The sequence below is a fragment of the Porites lutea genome, chromosome 1 (assembly GCF_958299795.1).
Source record: "Porites lutea chromosome 1, jaPorLute2.1, whole genome shotgun sequence".
NCBI classification, from domain to species: Eukaryota; Metazoa; Cnidaria; class Anthozoa; order Scleractinia; family Poritidae; genus Porites; species Porites lutea.
Window position 1 is genome coordinate 51,055,576 of NC_133201.1, and position 16,552 is coordinate 51,072,127.

Sequence of the window (16,552 nt, forward strand, 5' to 3'; positions counted from 1 at the left end):
TTTGTAGCAATGGTGAGAATGAGAAATGCTAGTGGTCACCAAGGTGAAAATGAGCAGCAGTGAAAAAAAAGAGAACAAGAACATGTACGACATTTCCTCCATAAAACGTGTAACTAGGAAGTTTCACGTTGTAGTCTTGCAAAACAATGGCACAAATTAAAAAAAGTGTGCTGCGGGTGCAAAGTTGCTTTTTTGCTAATTACCCTACGCCTATAAATTGTTGTTTTTTCACCATTCTCGTTGCCTTTGCCACTTAGCATTACATGACTTTATATTTTATATAGACCCATCTGGAGTAATGCACAAGAGTAAGTTGACCGTCACTCGTGACTCAAGACTTGATTCTTGAAACTTTTGCGAATCGAGGCAGCATCACGAGTCTCAAGAATCAAGTTTTGAGTTTCAGATCTCAAGTCGAGAAATATTATGAACCTGTTGTGAGAACGCACTCTTTCAAATTAAAAATTACCACTCCATGCATTGGGTGAGACTCGTTCACTTTAGTATAAACAAAGCCTGCGCTTTGAAAGCGAAAATGTTCACATATGGTCTCCTGTTAATAGTCCTTTTGAAACTTTCTTTTAATTTTTAGAAGTGAAGGCACATGTGAGATACATGTAATAGCAGTGAAAATTGAGCTGCCATTTGAAAGCAAACAAAAAGAAAAATACACCTGGTTATAAGCCCCTCTGGGTTGAACAAGCCCCCTTCTACCTTGTACTGAAATAAATTCTACTTTTCTTGATGTTTTACAGCAAAATTCGTTGTATCGTGCTGCGTGTTTTGCAAACTTCAAAGGGATTTTGGGTTTTTCTGTTCCATGAATCATTTTAGTGAAGGTGGGGTTAATGCAAATCACAATGTAACATGCACATCCAGCTTGGCTGACAATGACTCTAGACTGCTCAAGAGAAGCGAAGGAAATCACAATGGTGAGTGGATTTTTTGCCGACGGAAGGAGGCAGGCGTTGCTTTATTCTTGCAAGTGAGAAGAATGAGAAAGATCATAAAAATCTGCAAAGCAAACTTAACTAGTCAATAATTGCCCAAAACAGGATGATCACAAAGCAACGAACCTTCAACATGAAACAAACAAAACGGATCGAAATCCACCAATCACGAATCACAAACCATGACGTTTTGAACTCATGCAAGTAAATATGTGTTTACTAAGAGGTCCGCTAAGATGATTGACGGAACAGAAAAACCCAAAATATGCAAAATGCACAGCGCGATAAAACGAATTTCGCTATAAAGCTAAAAAATGAGTAAACTCAAAAAGTATTTTGATCAGCACTGCTAAGCAGATTGTTTTCAAACACTTTTTTCAGTCCATTTGTACAGTAGGCGTTCCTCATTTAACCCCTTTTATATGAACCCAGGGCTTATAAGAAGAAACTTACTGTACTATGACTACTTCTGGAAACTGAAGATGCTGTTTTTAACATTAATTTTCACCTGCTTGATACAGGTCTACCATTCCTATATTTTCACATAAATGACAAAACTTTTTATTTTGCAGGGTAAAGGCAATACCTTCTTTCTCAGTTATTTAAAGACCTTGGGTATGCATTTGGAACCTGTTCTGAAGCCAGCCCTCTACCAATTAAGCCTGCCAACCTGCTATATGACTATTTGATCCATATGAACCCTTCAAGCCCTAATACCATTTAATCATTTTGAACTCTTCCTGTTGCCCCTGAACGTTACAGAAAAGGAGGGGAAAGTTATTAAAATACCACATGAAAAATTTATCTTGTTTGATCATTTCCTTAATCCTTACTCTGCTTTATGAAGCATTAATATAAAAAAGAAAAAAAAATTATTTTGTAATGATAAAACTCTAACAGCTTAAAAGGTTACCTATATCTACTAACCTTTCTTAATTTGCCTGTCTACTTTATTTCCTTTACCAAGCACTGCTGTACAACAAAACTAAAAAAGAAAAAGAAACCAACCTTTAACTACAGAACTCTTACAATTTTGCACATCACACAACACAAAGTTTTGTGTACTGTAGATAAAAACTTACAACTTCGCAGGGGCACTTGTATCTGTCCACAAGTGTATCTAACTCAAGTCGTCGTTGTAAATCATTTTCATTCAGTGCTCCATCACAGTCCTGTTTATTGCCAAGTCTATGCAAAAGAAATATTTGGAGGTTGTAGGTTCATAGTCCAAAAATAAGTGTCTGATCCATTTACAAAATAATTTGACAGTGAAATTCCATGTCACATATTAATATTAATATTAATATTTAAATTTCCTCTGGCAATATCCCTTTCTTAAATCTAGAATTCAACAGCAAGTGTGTAATATGAGACAAGATTTAAATTTTGACAGAAACTCATAAGGGGTTGAAAAGTGTAACTCTCATATGTTTGCTTTGTCTGATGCTCGTGATTATTCATTTTCAAAAGTACCATATTTGGAACGAGAAGAAGAGATAACTGACCAATCAAACTTCGTAAACAACGTGACATAGTTTTACTTCAGGTTCCCGTGCCCGCTTAAAAAAATGGCTGACAAACAGGGAAAAAAACTCCCGAAAGGCGAGAAAGCTTTGAAAGGTTGAAACCAGGAATCTTACTGAAACACTGAGCAGGATATTGTTGCCTTATGAGTTTCTGATTTTGACTAATAAGAAGCTAAGAATAAATTTAAGTAACAACCTAGCTAAATGCAATATTTCTTGTATTTTAAGTAACTTACATAAGAAGAGGTTTCCCTGCCACTCGAGGCTGCATTTCGGTTTCATGAAGTATTTTCTTACATTCTTCAAGCCTGTCTTCATCACTAGCATCTACAACAAATACTATCCCATATGACTGAAAAAAGGAAAAAATACACAAACAATCAGACCTCAGCTGCATTGTTATTCAAACTGAGGTATTAAAGAGATGTCTGAGGAGAGATTAAACAGAAGACAATGCTGACCTGCATTCTCCTTTATTAATCATATTAGTGGAATTGTCTTAGAGCATTTGCAGGAATTCAGCAATTTTACAGTGCTTTCACTAAGGTCAAATCATTTCACTCATGTTGCCATTCATGTGCTGATGTTAAGTCTTTTCACTGCCAGCCCTTCCCCCACTCTAGATGTGTCTTGGTAAAATCTAAAAAGGGCCACTGGGGTATTTTGTGTGACACTGCCTGATCTTGATCCACCTCTACACTAGAGAAGCTAAGAATTATTTTCATAATTTCTAACCTCTGCATAATAATTTTTCCATATGGCCCTTATTCTCGCTCCACCACCAACATCAAAGAGAGAAACATGAAATCTATGCAGAGAGAAGGAAGAATTCGAAAATCCAATTGTTGGGGTTATTCCATCTGTAGTTTCTGTGAAATAAAAAAAGAAATTAATTATGACAGGGTTTCCATAAAAACCCATGTAATACTTCCATTGTTACCCATCACTTTGCTCAAGCAAATAAAGCATTCCCTGGCAGTCTAGAGGACGGGGGTACATGTAGTCCCTAAAAAAACACTGTTGGGCATGTTTAATGTAATATGGGGAGAATAGGTTACAGGTCGTTAAGTTAAAAATTTGTAGCCTTTATACATCGCGTCTGAATTTAATAATTAAAAACAATTTTACTACTTATTACACGCCAGTTCGCACATGTATATGATCAAATTTCTTTTGTCTTCCAGCCCTTATAATTATGAATTAGGAATTGGAAACAGGGGAAATAATAATATTTTATTGGGAATCAACCTGAAGTTGTTTTAATTTTGAGCGTAACCTCTTCACTGAAAATGCAGTGCCAGTAAGCTCAGGATGCTGCTTAAAGATATTTGATGAAATGGCTTTTGGCCATTAAAATCTCTGTTTCTCCCTTCCTTTATGGTAACATTATTTTAAGAAACCTTTATTGTAACATTATCATTATTGTTATTACTATTATAATAACTATAACAAAATTCTCAAATCTGATTGGTTATCAACTGCTCTGATTTCAGCCTTAATAGGACAGTACGCGTCATGCCTAAGTAACTGGACAGTACACGACATCATGTGCGTGCTTAAATGGCTTTTTTTTCATTGCTAGCAAAAAAATCTTGGAATTTCTTGTGTTTTGATTTTAAAAAGAGCCTTATATATCACAAATTTTGTTAAAGTCATGATTAATTGGTAACAGAATGTTGTGTCATCCAGTTTGGTCTGTAATTATACTCGTGATTAAACAAATCGGACTCCTGCTATATGGACTCCACTCAGCACTGTTACTAGTACTTATTAGTAAAATCCAACTAGTGGTCTATTATCAATGCTGATTCTGATTGGTTGAGCTACTACTAGGCTATATGTTACATAGCCCACTAGCAGTGAAAAGCGCCTGCTTTGAAAACCAAAACAATAGTGGCTGAATTGCGTTTTGCTAGCTAAAGTTGGTTTGTCTCGATATTTTTGACCAACTAGTTGGATTTTACTGAAACAATTATTCCTCTCACCCTCATGGCCTCTGAATCAATAGCCCATTCGGCCTTCAGCCTCATGGGCCATTGACTCAGAGCCCATTTGGGATCGAGTAATAATTTTTAATTTTCATCATCATCACTTGAAGGTTTGTGAACAAATCACTCCAGTTGTAGAAGTCTGCTTGCAAATTTAACACATTCTTGACAACAGCTGCTCAGCTGTGAGGAGTCTGGTAACCCAAGGCACACAAATAAAAGGCAATACTACAGTTACTGAAATACACAACGTTTTCATCCATGTAGTTTATTTACTACTTCTCCCCAAGAACCAAAAGATGACCATATTAAACCACTTTTGTTTTTCCAGTTCCTTGATCAGACAAGAATACAAACATTTGCTTTGGTCTATTAAATTAAGATAGCACCCCGCGATCCGTAACTTAAATATGACCTTAAGCTTATTTTTCAAATTTAACTTAAATCTAATTAAAAGGGACACCATTATTAAGAGGTTACCATCCGTTCTCGGAAGAACGTTTTCGGCGGAAGATGGCTATCGTGCCGGGAATAGTGTATCTCCTTCTAAGATTTATTTGTGTATTTAAGAAGTGTCAGTATTATTCGGTATGAGCTGCCTCATCTACAGAGAAAGCTTAACTTTCTCACCATCAAAAGCAATGTAAGCTTATCAGTAAGAAAAAAAATGTAATTGAAAACGAACCTCCCGTTAAATCGGCAACTGTTGACGTTTTCCCCGCGTTATCCAAACCAACCATCAAAATGGTAACCTTCCTGTAAAATAACATGGGGCAGTAATTTAATATTAAACCTGAGAGAAAAAAGATACGCTTACCCAAATATTTCGACATCATAGTTACTAGTGAGAAAAAAGCACACATTTTAAGCTTATATACAGAAGTGTCAACTTACTTCCATGGCTCCCTTCTTCTCTTCAACCATGAAAAACAGTTTGCCATAAGACCGATCATCACTGACAAAGTGTCAACCTTGAAATGTCACCTGCAAGAAGAGACAAGCAACGCTTGCAATATTCATAAACACTGGCCAATCTCGAGTTCATTTTGTGATTTTGATCACTTTCTAGTTCTTACGAAGAAGTCACGTGATAATTGATTGGAAGTGCTTTGTTTCCTTGACAACGCTTCGGTTGGTGAACTGGGACCAAGTTTGCCTCGCCTAAGTGTTGAAGGCTTGGTGGCTGAGCCGATACAACGTGGTCAAGAAGCGCGCCATTTGCGCTCAAAAAGTCACTCATTTTCTGCCACGGGCTCAGAGTAATACTCTTTGAAAAACCGTTAAGATCGATCCAAGGACAGCTGCTGCGTTAAAGTCATGGGAGATAAAGTTTTAGTCATTGGCGGAGGAGGAAGAGAGCATGCTATTGCATGGAAACTCGCCCAATCAAATCATGTTGGTAAAATATTTGTAGGGCCGGGAAACGCGGGAACCTTTGGACTGAAGTCGAAAATAGAGAATGTTTCTCCATCAAAACTTAATCAAAATGATAACGAAAGCATTGTGAAGTACTGCGTTGATAACAAGGTGGATTTTGTTATAATTGGGCCCGAAGCACCACTAGCCAATGGCCTCGGCGACGCTCTAAGGGACAATAACATTCCATGTTTTGGTCCAAGTCGCGCCGCGGCTAGAATCGAATCTAGCAAACATTTCGCGAAGGGTTTCATGCAAAGACACAACATCCCTACAGCTCGTTGGCAAGCTTTTACGGATCCTGAAGAAGCGTGTAAACATATTGAGTTGGCTGATTATGATGCTTTGGTGGTGAAGGCAAGTGGTCTGGCGGCTGGAAAAGGAGTCGTTGTGGCAAATAGTAAAGAACAAGCTGTCAAAGCTGTCAAGGAGATGCTACAGGTAATTTGATTACCTGTTTTAAAAGTGAGAAGGGAGAGAGAAAAGAGGAGTTGGCACTTGCATTAAACCCAGTGCACTCAATAGAGCAAAACTGAGTAATAATTCAGTCGAGCCCTATTGGCAAAAATAATTCAATCGAACCGTTGATTCAGATTACCGGTAATCCCTTTGACTGATTTACCCAGTTGATTTCAGCCAGGTTTAATAGTTGTTAATTATAAACGCGATCATAATTAAGCTCTTTGGTAAGACTGATTACTAAACACAATCAAACTTAATCAGTTGATGAATCAGTTTGATTGGTTTGTTTGAGTCTTTTTAAAAAAGGAATTATTATCGATTGTTTGATTACAATGTATTTTTAGTCAGAAATTCTTTCTTTATTATAATTTTTATTTTGACCTTTAATGATACATTAACTCCTCCACTGAACCTCCTTCTACCATTGTAATGATGTCTGGAACTATGGAGCTTTGCCGTGGTGGGCATATCAAAAACGCTCACCTTCATTCATCTTTTTTAGTTTTAACGCGATTCACTTGAAATTTTTAAACAATATAGAACTCACCATTCCAAAAAAATGTGTGTTTTTTGTTTTTCAGATTTTGACATTTTTGGTAGGAAAATGTCTTCTCAAATTTCTCACCAAATTTTGTTCTTAGTATAAAGGGATATCTAATGATGGTTTCTGAAAGAAGTCATCACAAGGATGTCAAAAGTGAAAACATTTTTGAAATATGCCTACTCAAAAGATATAGCGTTTTGAAAGTTCAATTTTCCACCATTTTGTTACTAAAAATAGTACAAAATGGTGTGAAAACGCTATATCTTTTGACTGGATAGGCATATTTCAAAAATGTTTTCACTTTTGACATCCTTATGGTGAGTTCTTTGTACCATATATGTACCATATCATCATCATTATTTTTTACAGGACAAAATTTTTGGGGAGGCTGGTTCAACAATAGTGATAGAGGAAAAGTTAGAAGGAGAGGAGGTTTCTGTAAGTATCCACAATGTTGAATAGTACTGCACACTACAAGATGAGGAACATGTTTTTGTTTTGTTTTGCTTTTTTTGCTGAACTTTCAGACCATTTAGATACAAGGCTGGTATACATGAGACATGGAAAAGGAAGAATTAACTCATTCAATGCCAGAAAAATGGCTTCCTTTATACTGTTTTTCATATTGTTAGTTTAATTTTTATAATTGGGACTGTTTTGTTTTGATAATACCTTTGCCATGTATTTCATGGCTGCATAGTTTGGTAGTTTTATGACAATAAAATTAGCCAATAATTGGCTAACTTATTATAGGATGGGTTTAAACAGATTGGCCAGTCATAGGCGCAGTGTCCAGGTATAATGTTACATGCCTTGTGTAAAAATGACTAACTTTTTGGAAGCCTTTGTTTTCTATAATCATTTCTACGCTGTTGATATGACAATTACGACTCATTATCTGTGCAAGGTGAGATGCAATAACCAGCATATGTATCTGGCTGAAACACCTACTAACAACTCCATACCTGCTACCTAAAAATAAACAAAGTAACGCTATAGAACCCTGTGGTAATTGTAGTACCAGGAACACCTCTTATGAGTGTCTGCGACTGCCCAGCTGGACAATTACTGAATGCTTTTAAAAATAATTGTTTGAGTGACTTGTAAATTTGTTGCAGGTGCTTTGTTTCACTGATGGTAAAACTGTTGCAGTTATGCCTCCAGCCCAAGATCACAAGCGGTTATTAGACAATGATCAAGGACCAAACACTGGCGGGATGGGTGCATATGCACCGTGCCCTCAGGTGAGTCATGTTCTGCTATGGGTAAATTAGATTTTATACAATTTCCTGCAAAAGTGAATTTTTCGTAGATGACAATTTCTTTGGTTGAAATGCCTTTTTTTGTGAAAAACCGCCCTGCAAGATTAGCAACAAGCCTTGATCCAAAAGTTCACTATTTTATTGGATAAATACATTGCTTCATAAATTCTTGATATGGTCAAACCCTGCTTAACAGACACCCATTTAATACAGACAGTTTGCTTTGTGCATGGATTAAACCCTTTCTTACATATTCTCTGAATTAAAACCACTTAATACAGACACCCCATCATTATGGGCACTTTCTATGGCCCCTCATTGTCCTCAAACAGGCTTTGACTGTGTTGATCCTTAATAGGTCTATCAGCCAGTAACATCACTCCTTCACTTACCTGATACTTTATTAGATTTCCATGAAACACAAAGAAGAAATTACCAGAGATGTCCTCCAAAAGGCAGTTGATGGCTTGCGAGAAGAAGGCTGTGCTTTTGTTGGAGTGCTATTTGCAGGAGTAATGTTAACAGCTCAAGGACCTAGAGTATTAGAGTTTAATTGCCGCTTTGGTGACCCAGGTGAGGCAACTTTGCTACCTTTTTAAGCATTTTTTAGTTAGTAGATATTTACACATAGGGGGTCTTTATGGGAGAATCTTGACCCAGGTTGCCAGGAACATGTCAATTTTTGTCTTGTTACATTTTTAAGGACAGATGCCACATTAGCCCTTTGCATTAGTCGATCATGTGATCAACTTTCGGTAAAGAGGATAACAGTTCGCTTTTGAAAACTTTGCTACCACGAACTGAAAGAGCATATTAAAATTAGGCAGCCTATAAATTTTCAGCCCTTTCTCAAAAGTAGCGATTGCGATAGCCGCCAAAAATTAGAAGGATTTGTGTGAGAAAAACAACTCCTGCCACCCAGTCACGCTTGAGTGGTTTTCCATACAAATCCTTGTAAATAACTGTTGTTAAATCTTTCCCTTACCCATTTAAGGACTCAAACTGCCTGTTTTCTATTAAAAGGAGATTTAATCCCTGTAATGCTTAAGGGAATATTTCACGACAGTTTACAAGGATTTGTATGGAAAGCCATTAAAGCGTGACTGGGTGACAAAAAATGATTTTCCCATACAAATCCACTTCCGGTTTATGTATCAGGGCTGCCAATTAGGGCTGGAAGCCAGTCAAAACCACTGGCTAGTTAGCCATCCTCAGCCGGCTACTTTCATCTCCTTCTACCATAACTGCTAACAAAAAATACAAGTAGCACCATTGAATAAAATTTGTAAAGCATTTGTTCCCCTGTTTTGAATGACATTGAACGCATATTTAAACAGGTTTAGATCTGTGAAACATTCGAACCGTGCGATGTTGTGGAACGCCTGGGACATTTCAACGGCATTCTTCTCAGTCTTGCATGTATTCTGACTAAACAACATGGCTTCTGCAGTGAAAAATACCTCTTGAAAACCCCTGGAAATGGCATTTCTGAGACTCTAAATTTCAAAATGCCCCTAAATGCCTCGGCCCTGAAAACCTTGTGCCTTTGGTGCGAATTCGAAAGCCACCTACTATTCATTATCAGCCTGCTACTTAAAAACTCTTTGACAGCCCTGCAGGATGCAAAAAGTCCACGTCTGGTTCATGTATGTGCTCAAAAATGTCTTTGCTTATTATAAGCTTCCTGTTAAATGGATCAATCAACTTTACTTTAGAAACACAAGTAATTCTGCCACTGCTGAAGAGTGATCTATATGCAACGTTAATGGAATGTGTGAATGGTGACCTTAGCTTGTCTCTTCCCTCCTGGCACACAGACAGATTTGCAGTGGGTGTAGTAGCAGCCAGTGGTGGGTATCCAGGTCCTGTTAAGAAAGGCTGTGTTATCCAGGGATTGAATGATTTAACGGTATGTGTCAGTATCTGGAATCAGACCACAAGTTGAACACCCTCCGAAACAAATTCATCTGTCTGCTGCACACAGAGTTTATTGATAGCTAATTAATTGAAGGCTAAAGCAATCATTGGAATTAGCCCCTTCACCCCTTTGAGAGCTGTAAATTTTCTAATAGGAAAAAATAACATGTTGAGTCACACAAAATTTTCTTAGAATGTTTTTTCAACAACTGACATCTTGGCTTGATTGTAAGTAATTGAAACCTTTATCAACAAAGTCTAGTGTAAATCTCAATCAACACAGATTAAGAAATGGATACCATTATAGCTACCGGTATTTAAAATTTACTACCATTAAAACAATTTTCATGCCTGTGAAGATGACTTGCTTTTTTTACCAAGAGGGGCATCTATAGTAAGTGAGTCCTTCACATCTAGAAGTAAAGGTGATTTCTTCAGCAAAAGGTTGTATTTTTTAAATTACTTTCTTTGCAAAGGAGGAAGAAAATGTGGTGCTATTTCATGCTGGGACAGCTGTTAAGAAATCTGGCAGTGATGAGGATGTGGTAACGTCTGGAGGGAGGGTCATTGCAGTTGTTGGAATGGCTCAGACTATACATGATGCTCAGAAAACAGCTTATCAAAGTATCAAGAAGATTACTTTTGATGGTATGCAGTACAGAACTGACATAGCAGCCAGAGTTTTTAGGTATGCAAAAGTAGGCAATTAATACCAAACACGTTTGTAGTTTGAGTGACTACTATAGTACTTCATCAGTGTCTTACTTTTGGTAAAAAGTGAGCCTCTGATGTGTTGTTGGAGGTCTAACATATCTAAGGCATGAGAAATTTTAACCTGTGTTTAAGAATATCTGTGTAGTTACATTTTCATCAGCAAATCGGCCAACATTTTGCAATGCCACCAATAGTTTTTATCTGAAATGACTTCTGGGTAGTGGCGCATCATGAGTATTAGATTTTTGTGCTCGTTTCACAGACATAATTTTGCAGGGAAACGATTGGTGTGTTTGCAAGATATCAGCTACTTTCTTAGGTCACGATGTAATTCTTAAATGTAGAGTTTCAAATAAGAATCTTCACTTACTTTGAAGGCAAAAAGTTTTCTCGGCTCTTCTCCACAAAATTTAACTATGGACAAAGTACTGGCTTTAATAACTCAAATTATCATAATGACTTTGCCCAAAAATGAGGAGATTTTGCATTTGAACTTCCCAAGAAACCAGTTCATAAGCTGATTGATTTTTAACCCAACAGGAGAAACGGCCTAACTTATTCAGATGCTGGAGTGGATATAGATGCTGGTAACTTGCTGGTGAATGCTATCAAGCCCTTGGCTTCATCAACTGCTCGTACAGGCTGCACAGCAGACTTGGGAGGGTTTGGAGGATTCTTTGATCTCAAAGCCGCTGGGTTCAAAGACCCCTTACTTGTCACTGGCACAGACGGAGTGGGAACTAAGCTGAAGGTTTTTGACCAGTTATTGTTACCATCCCCTCAGATATAAGACACTGTTATAAAGAATTGTCTTTGTGTATTGGATATAAATTATTGTTGGTTGAAAACTATACTAAAAGAAAAGTATACAAAAATAATAAGGTCGTATCATTATTTGAACTTTTTGAGAAACCAGTTATTTCATACATCTTCAGGCATAAATAAGTTCGAGGAACTTTCTGGCTAGTTTAAAGTACTACTACAACGTAAATTTGGTATGTCCTTTACTTTTTGGTTTCTGGAAGACAACGTACTGTTTAGGTACCATGCCAATTTTTAGTTCAAGGCACTATAACAACCTTGACAATAGCAAATGGAGTTTGATGGCCGTTTATCAGATGAGTCAGGAAAAATTTCCACAGCATTTGAGTTTAGTGTGTAAACTACAGATTTGTTGATTGCAGGTTGCTCAGTCTGTTGGCATACACAGCTCAGTAGGAATTGATCTCGTTGCCATGTGTGTGAATGACATCCTTGCCCATGGTGCTGAACCCCTTTACTTCTTAGACTATTTTGCTACAGGCAAACTGGATGTGGCTGTGGCTAAAGAAGTGATTTGTGGTATTGCTCAAGGCTGTTCTGCTGCTGGATGTGCTCTTTTGGGAGGTAAATAAATTTTGCGTTCAGTTATGACGATTTGGTTAATAGGTTGAAGTCTTGACTCATGCCACAACCTGCATAAATTTCATTCTCCCTAGCGTTGTAGGGAGACAATGTAAGAGAAAAATACAGATGTAACACTACTGAAAAATATTTCTAGATCTGATCACATTAGATTGTGGGACCCTACAGGAACCATGAATGGTGTCACGGCAGAAACAAATCACAGCCAACAATCTTGATGGGCACAATTTTCCCCATTCAGAATATGCGAAATGTGGTTCACCACATAACCTGTAGACAAGGAAAAGTTGTTATTCGTAGTTTATTTTATGTGAGGTGTGATGCATTGTGTTGTTCCACTGCTTTTATCACAGGTGAAACGGCTGAAATGCCAGGAATGTACTCCTCAGGTGAATACGACGTTGCTGGGTTTGCTGTTGGTGCTGTGGAACGTGATAAGGTTTTGCCTAAATCCCAAACCATTACACAAGATGATGTTGTAATTGGCTTAGCCTCTTCTGGTATTCACAGTAATGGTTTCAGTTTAGTGAGGCGAATTATTGATGATTGTGGGCTAAACTACACTTCGCCTAGTCCATTCACCACCACTGAAGGTTTACAGTCTGTTACCAGACTTGGTGAAGCTCTTCTTACTCCCACAAGGATTTACTGTAGGTCTGTTCTTCCCCTGATGCATAGTGGCAAAATCAAGGCTTTTGCACATATAACAGGTTAGATTTGCTCATGTTAGTTTTTTCTCCTTCTTTAGACTTTTTTCTTGTTTCATTTGTATTACAGAAGCTACATTATATTATTGCTATTATGAACACATCTGAAATCAAACCTTGGTGCGTATTGCACAGCAGGCTGCGCACTAACCAACAATGCCAATCCTTGCTTCTTACTGTCGTTATTCTAGACTGCAAAACAGTCCGTATTTTTGCGTATTCAAGAACGAGCGAGCAGTCAAACAAAAGGTCTGGAATGAGGCTGAAAACAGAGAGCGAGACTGGGGAGAGACGCCCTACGGACGTAAGACTCTTACACCACGCGTTACCGATTTCTTTACTGATTTTGAGAAAAAAACCGACTATTTTGCAGTCTATCGTTATTCTGTCAGTCACTCTTAAGTCGACTATACTGTTGTTGGTATATTACTGTCGGATAGAATGCTCCAAATTGTAAGACTTTTTTAACGCAAGCATTTTAACCTCTAGTAAGTACTTGGTAAATGGTATAGTTCAAATGGCATATAATAACCAGGCGCGTTTGAACTTTATGTTTCCCTTTCCTTTTTCCAGGTGGAGGCTTGATTGAAAACATCCCACGAATCCTTCCCCATGGAGTTGGAGTATCAATAGATGCTAGATCATGGACCATGCCTCCTGTGTTTGGCTGGATTTTTGGCCAAGGAAATGTTCCCGGTAAGGAAATGGCGAGGACATTTAACTGTGGTGTTGGCGCAGTTCTTGTTGTTGAAAAAGGAGTTGCTTCGTCTGTTTTGGAGCAATTAAAGGCATCCAATGAACAAGCCTGGGTTATTGGCAGTATTACTCGGTGCGAGGACAACGGCGGAAAAGTGACAATAAGTAATCTTGAAGAAGTGCTCAGTGAGTCTGCGGAGAAGGCTGACATAAAAGTTCAAGACGCAAAAAGAACTGTTAATGGTCCAGTGAAAAGGCCAAAACTAAGCAGTGAGCGAGAAGAAAATAAAAGCCCACAGATGAAAGTGGGTGTTCTCATCTCTGGCTCTGGTACAAATTTGCAAGCCTTGATTGACCAAAGTTTACGGCGGGACAGTAGCGCTAACATTGTGCTAGTGATTTCAAACATACCTGGGGTTCAGGGATTAAAGCGTGCTGAGGCAGCTGGTATACCTACTAAAGTAAGTTTATTCTCGGTATAGGAGTCCTCTGAGTTAACACAGGTGTCTCTGTATCAATTATCAATAGGGACCTTAAGATGCGACGACGGCGACGACAACGGGAACGTCAAAAGAGCAATAGGTTAAGATTAGCTTTTTCACGTGCATCACGCTCTGCCGTCACAGCGCGACTACGACCTGAAAATGCCTAATTTCACGTTTTAGGGAGGACGTAAACAAGCCGCTACGAAATTTTCTTTCTCTTTCTGAAATTGGATATGGATTTTAGGAATTCAACTCTAGGAGAGTTCGCCTACATTTGACAAAGTGAGTTAGTTGGAACTGTCGCGATGACGATTGAATGAACGGGAATTCACTTTTTAGGCGATGTTTTCGCCGCCGTCTCCGTCCTCTGATCTCAGTAAGGTCCCTACTGACATCACCAGCAGGTTTTCTACTAAGACTGTTAAGTGAGTTTTAGAGGAACTCATTTTCTTAAAGGGCCTTTTTCACCTTTAAAAAGGTCTTCCACTTTGTCATATTAAAATTGTTACTTGACAAGTGAGGAATTAGTAACAGTTAGGTAACTTCGCTGTCAAAGTCAGTGTTACATTTTCCTTAGCCTAAATAATAGGTATGACAGGTGAATGAAGTTACGTGACTTGCAAATAGCCAACTGGTGTTCTTTTGCCAGTTGGGATTTTTATTACTTATTGTTACCTGGGTGGCTCTTCCACTGAGAGGTCATCATCCATGCGTTGTTGCCGGGAAACCTGAAGTAAAATTTCTCTTTTGTTCTGTTCTATGCCATTTTTCTTCCAGGTAATCAAACACAAGGATTTTAAAAGCCGTTTGGATTTTGACATGGCAGTACATGCAGCTCTAGAAGAGGCCGGTGTGGAGCTGGTTTGTTTGGCAGGATTCATGAGAATAGTGACTGGAGAGTTTGTTCGCAAATGGAATGGCCGACTGCTTAATATCCACCCATCTTTGCTGCCTTCGTTCAAAGGAATGCATGCACACAAGATGGTACTGGAGGCTGGAGTTTGTATATCAGGCTGCACCGTTCATTTTGTTGCGGTAAGACGTAGACTGGTCTTGCAAAGATTTTGAAGGCCCGCTTACAAGTCTCTCTTGCGCCTGGAGACCGAAGGACATTTAGTCGGTCAACTGGAGGTTTCTCATTGCCTCTTTTCTTGTATAGTGCGATTTGAGAATTGACTCCTTGTAGGGCTCGATTAATAGTTTCAAAACCGCTGCTAAGAATGTTTTTATTTTTAATGACGATTTGCTATGGAGTCGTATCGCAGCAGTTCTGTTAAATATTGTTTTTGTATTTTATAGGAAGAAGTTGATGCGGGTGCAATAGTGACACAAGAAGCTGTTCCTGTACTGAACGGTGACACTGTGGAGACACTTCAGGAGCGGGTAAAATGTGCAGAACATAGGGCGTACCCTCGAGCAATGGAACTGCTGGCAAGTGGACGAATTAAACTGAATGATGAGAACAAAGTACAGTGGATGTGGTGACAATGACCTAGAAGGAAACATTGACGCTGTAACTCGACGATTCGCCTTAACCACAGAATGCGCCATGGTTAATAAGAAGTTAAATGAAGCAACCAACACAACGTCGCCAAGGAAAAAAAAAATTCACTTTTTAGTGACGATTTCACCGCCGTCGCTGTTGGGGTGCTTAATCTCCAGAACCTCTCCATTGTAGGAAAAAGTTCCAGCTTTAACTTTATCAGTCACAGTGTTAAATAATGTGGAGACACTGCAAAGCACGCGTGTTAACGTAGTCGTGAACGTTTGGTTAGACTCAAAGTGTAAATGAAACGCGTAAAACATCTGTCGCTCTTTCCTTGAAACAACGACAGTACTCTTTGTGGTACATACGAATAGTAGGTACTGTAGTTGTTTTTAAAAAAAAAAACAGTGGTGCCCCTAACAAAGGGAAGGAACTTATAAAAGCTTCCGCGTGCAAGTGCGTATAATTAATTTTTCAGACTAGTCCGTGTGGGCTGACTGTAAGCTATATAAAGAAGGGGGTCACATGTTTATCACAGTCGATAAACTGCCAAAGTTTGTGCCTATATATTATGTACAAGGACTAAGTTATGGCTGTTATCTCCTTTAAACGAATAGGATTTTGTGAAAAGATAAGTTAACCAGACATTTTGTATAACTTGCTCTGCTATAAGAGTGCAGCCCAGACAAGTTATCATGGAAAAAACCCAGTGTAAAGTTCTTTTTTCTTTGCCGGTACAGGCATGGCAAAAGTTAAATAAGTTGCATTCGCAATTGCTGCTCTGATATAAGCTCGTGCATGCATTTACAGAAGATATAAAATATACGCTTCTTTAAAAAGACTGATGAATTGCGGCTCGTTAAATTCCGAGGACCAAAACATGATGAAGCCTAAGGTCATGGATGGCTGCGGGAAGTTTTATGTGTGTCTAGTTTAGGGAACGGTATATCGGAAGTGAAATAAACAGTACTCAGTGAAAGCCCACAGCAGAACCA

General features: G+C 38.4%; 2 protein-coding genes across 2 annotated transcripts in view; one reads left to right on the forward strand and one right to left on the reverse strand.

Moving 5' to 3' along the window:
- The window catches only part of LOC140921139 (uncharacterized), a 12,908-nt gene extending 7,351 nt beyond the window's left edge, over positions 1 to 5,557 (reverse strand). Inside the window, exons 1-6 of the mRNA XM_073371106.1 lie at positions 5,359 to 5,557; positions 5,150 to 5,220; positions 3,212 to 3,345; positions 2,713 to 2,828; positions 2,033 to 2,138; positions 1,878 to 1,935 (exon numbers count right to left, since the gene is read on the reverse strand). Coding sequence (XP_073227207.1) covers positions 1,878 to 1,935; positions 2,033 to 2,138; positions 2,713 to 2,828; positions 3,212 to 3,345; positions 5,150 to 5,220; positions 5,359 to 5,417 — 544 coding nt within the window. The 5' untranslated portion in view covers positions 5,418 to 5,557. The remainder of the gene's footprint in view (positions 1 to 1,877; positions 1,936 to 2,032; positions 2,139 to 2,712; positions 2,829 to 3,211; positions 3,346 to 5,149; positions 5,221 to 5,358) is intronic.
- An 87-nt stretch (positions 5,558 to 5,644) lies between these two features.
- On the forward strand, positions 5,645 to 15,970 carry LOC140921222 (trifunctional purine biosynthetic protein adenosine-3-like). The gene is made up of 12 exons (XM_073371204.1): positions 5,645 to 6,321; positions 7,256 to 7,324; positions 8,005 to 8,130; positions 8,556 to 8,721; positions 9,864 to 10,057; positions 10,542 to 10,753; positions 11,320 to 11,530; positions 11,964 to 12,165; positions 12,537 to 12,893; positions 13,464 to 14,047; positions 14,849 to 15,106; positions 15,371 to 15,970. The coding sequence occupies exons 1-12, from the start codon at positions 5,782 to 5,784 to the stop codon at positions 15,554 to 15,556; spliced, it is 3,105 nt and encodes a 1,034-aa protein (XP_073227305.1). The 5' UTR covers positions 5,645 to 5,781; the 3' UTR covers positions 15,557 to 15,970.
- The last annotated feature ends 582 nt before the right edge of the window (positions 15,971 to 16,552 follow it).

Excerpts from the sequence above, each read along its gene's own strand:
- LOC140921222 (XM_073371204.1), top strand. The coding sequence starts at position 5,782 with ATGGGAGATAAAGTTTTAGTCATTGGCGGAGGAGGAAGAGAGCATGCT. Across the intron at positions 7,325-8,004 it reads TAGAAGGAGAGGAGGTTTCT|GTGCTTTGTTTCACTGATGG; the intron begins GTAAGTATCCAC and ends AATTTGTTGCAG. Across the intron at positions 14,048-14,848 it reads CAGCTGGTATACCTACTAAA|GTAATCAAACACAAGGATTT; the intron begins GTAAGTTTATTC and ends TTTTTCTTCCAG.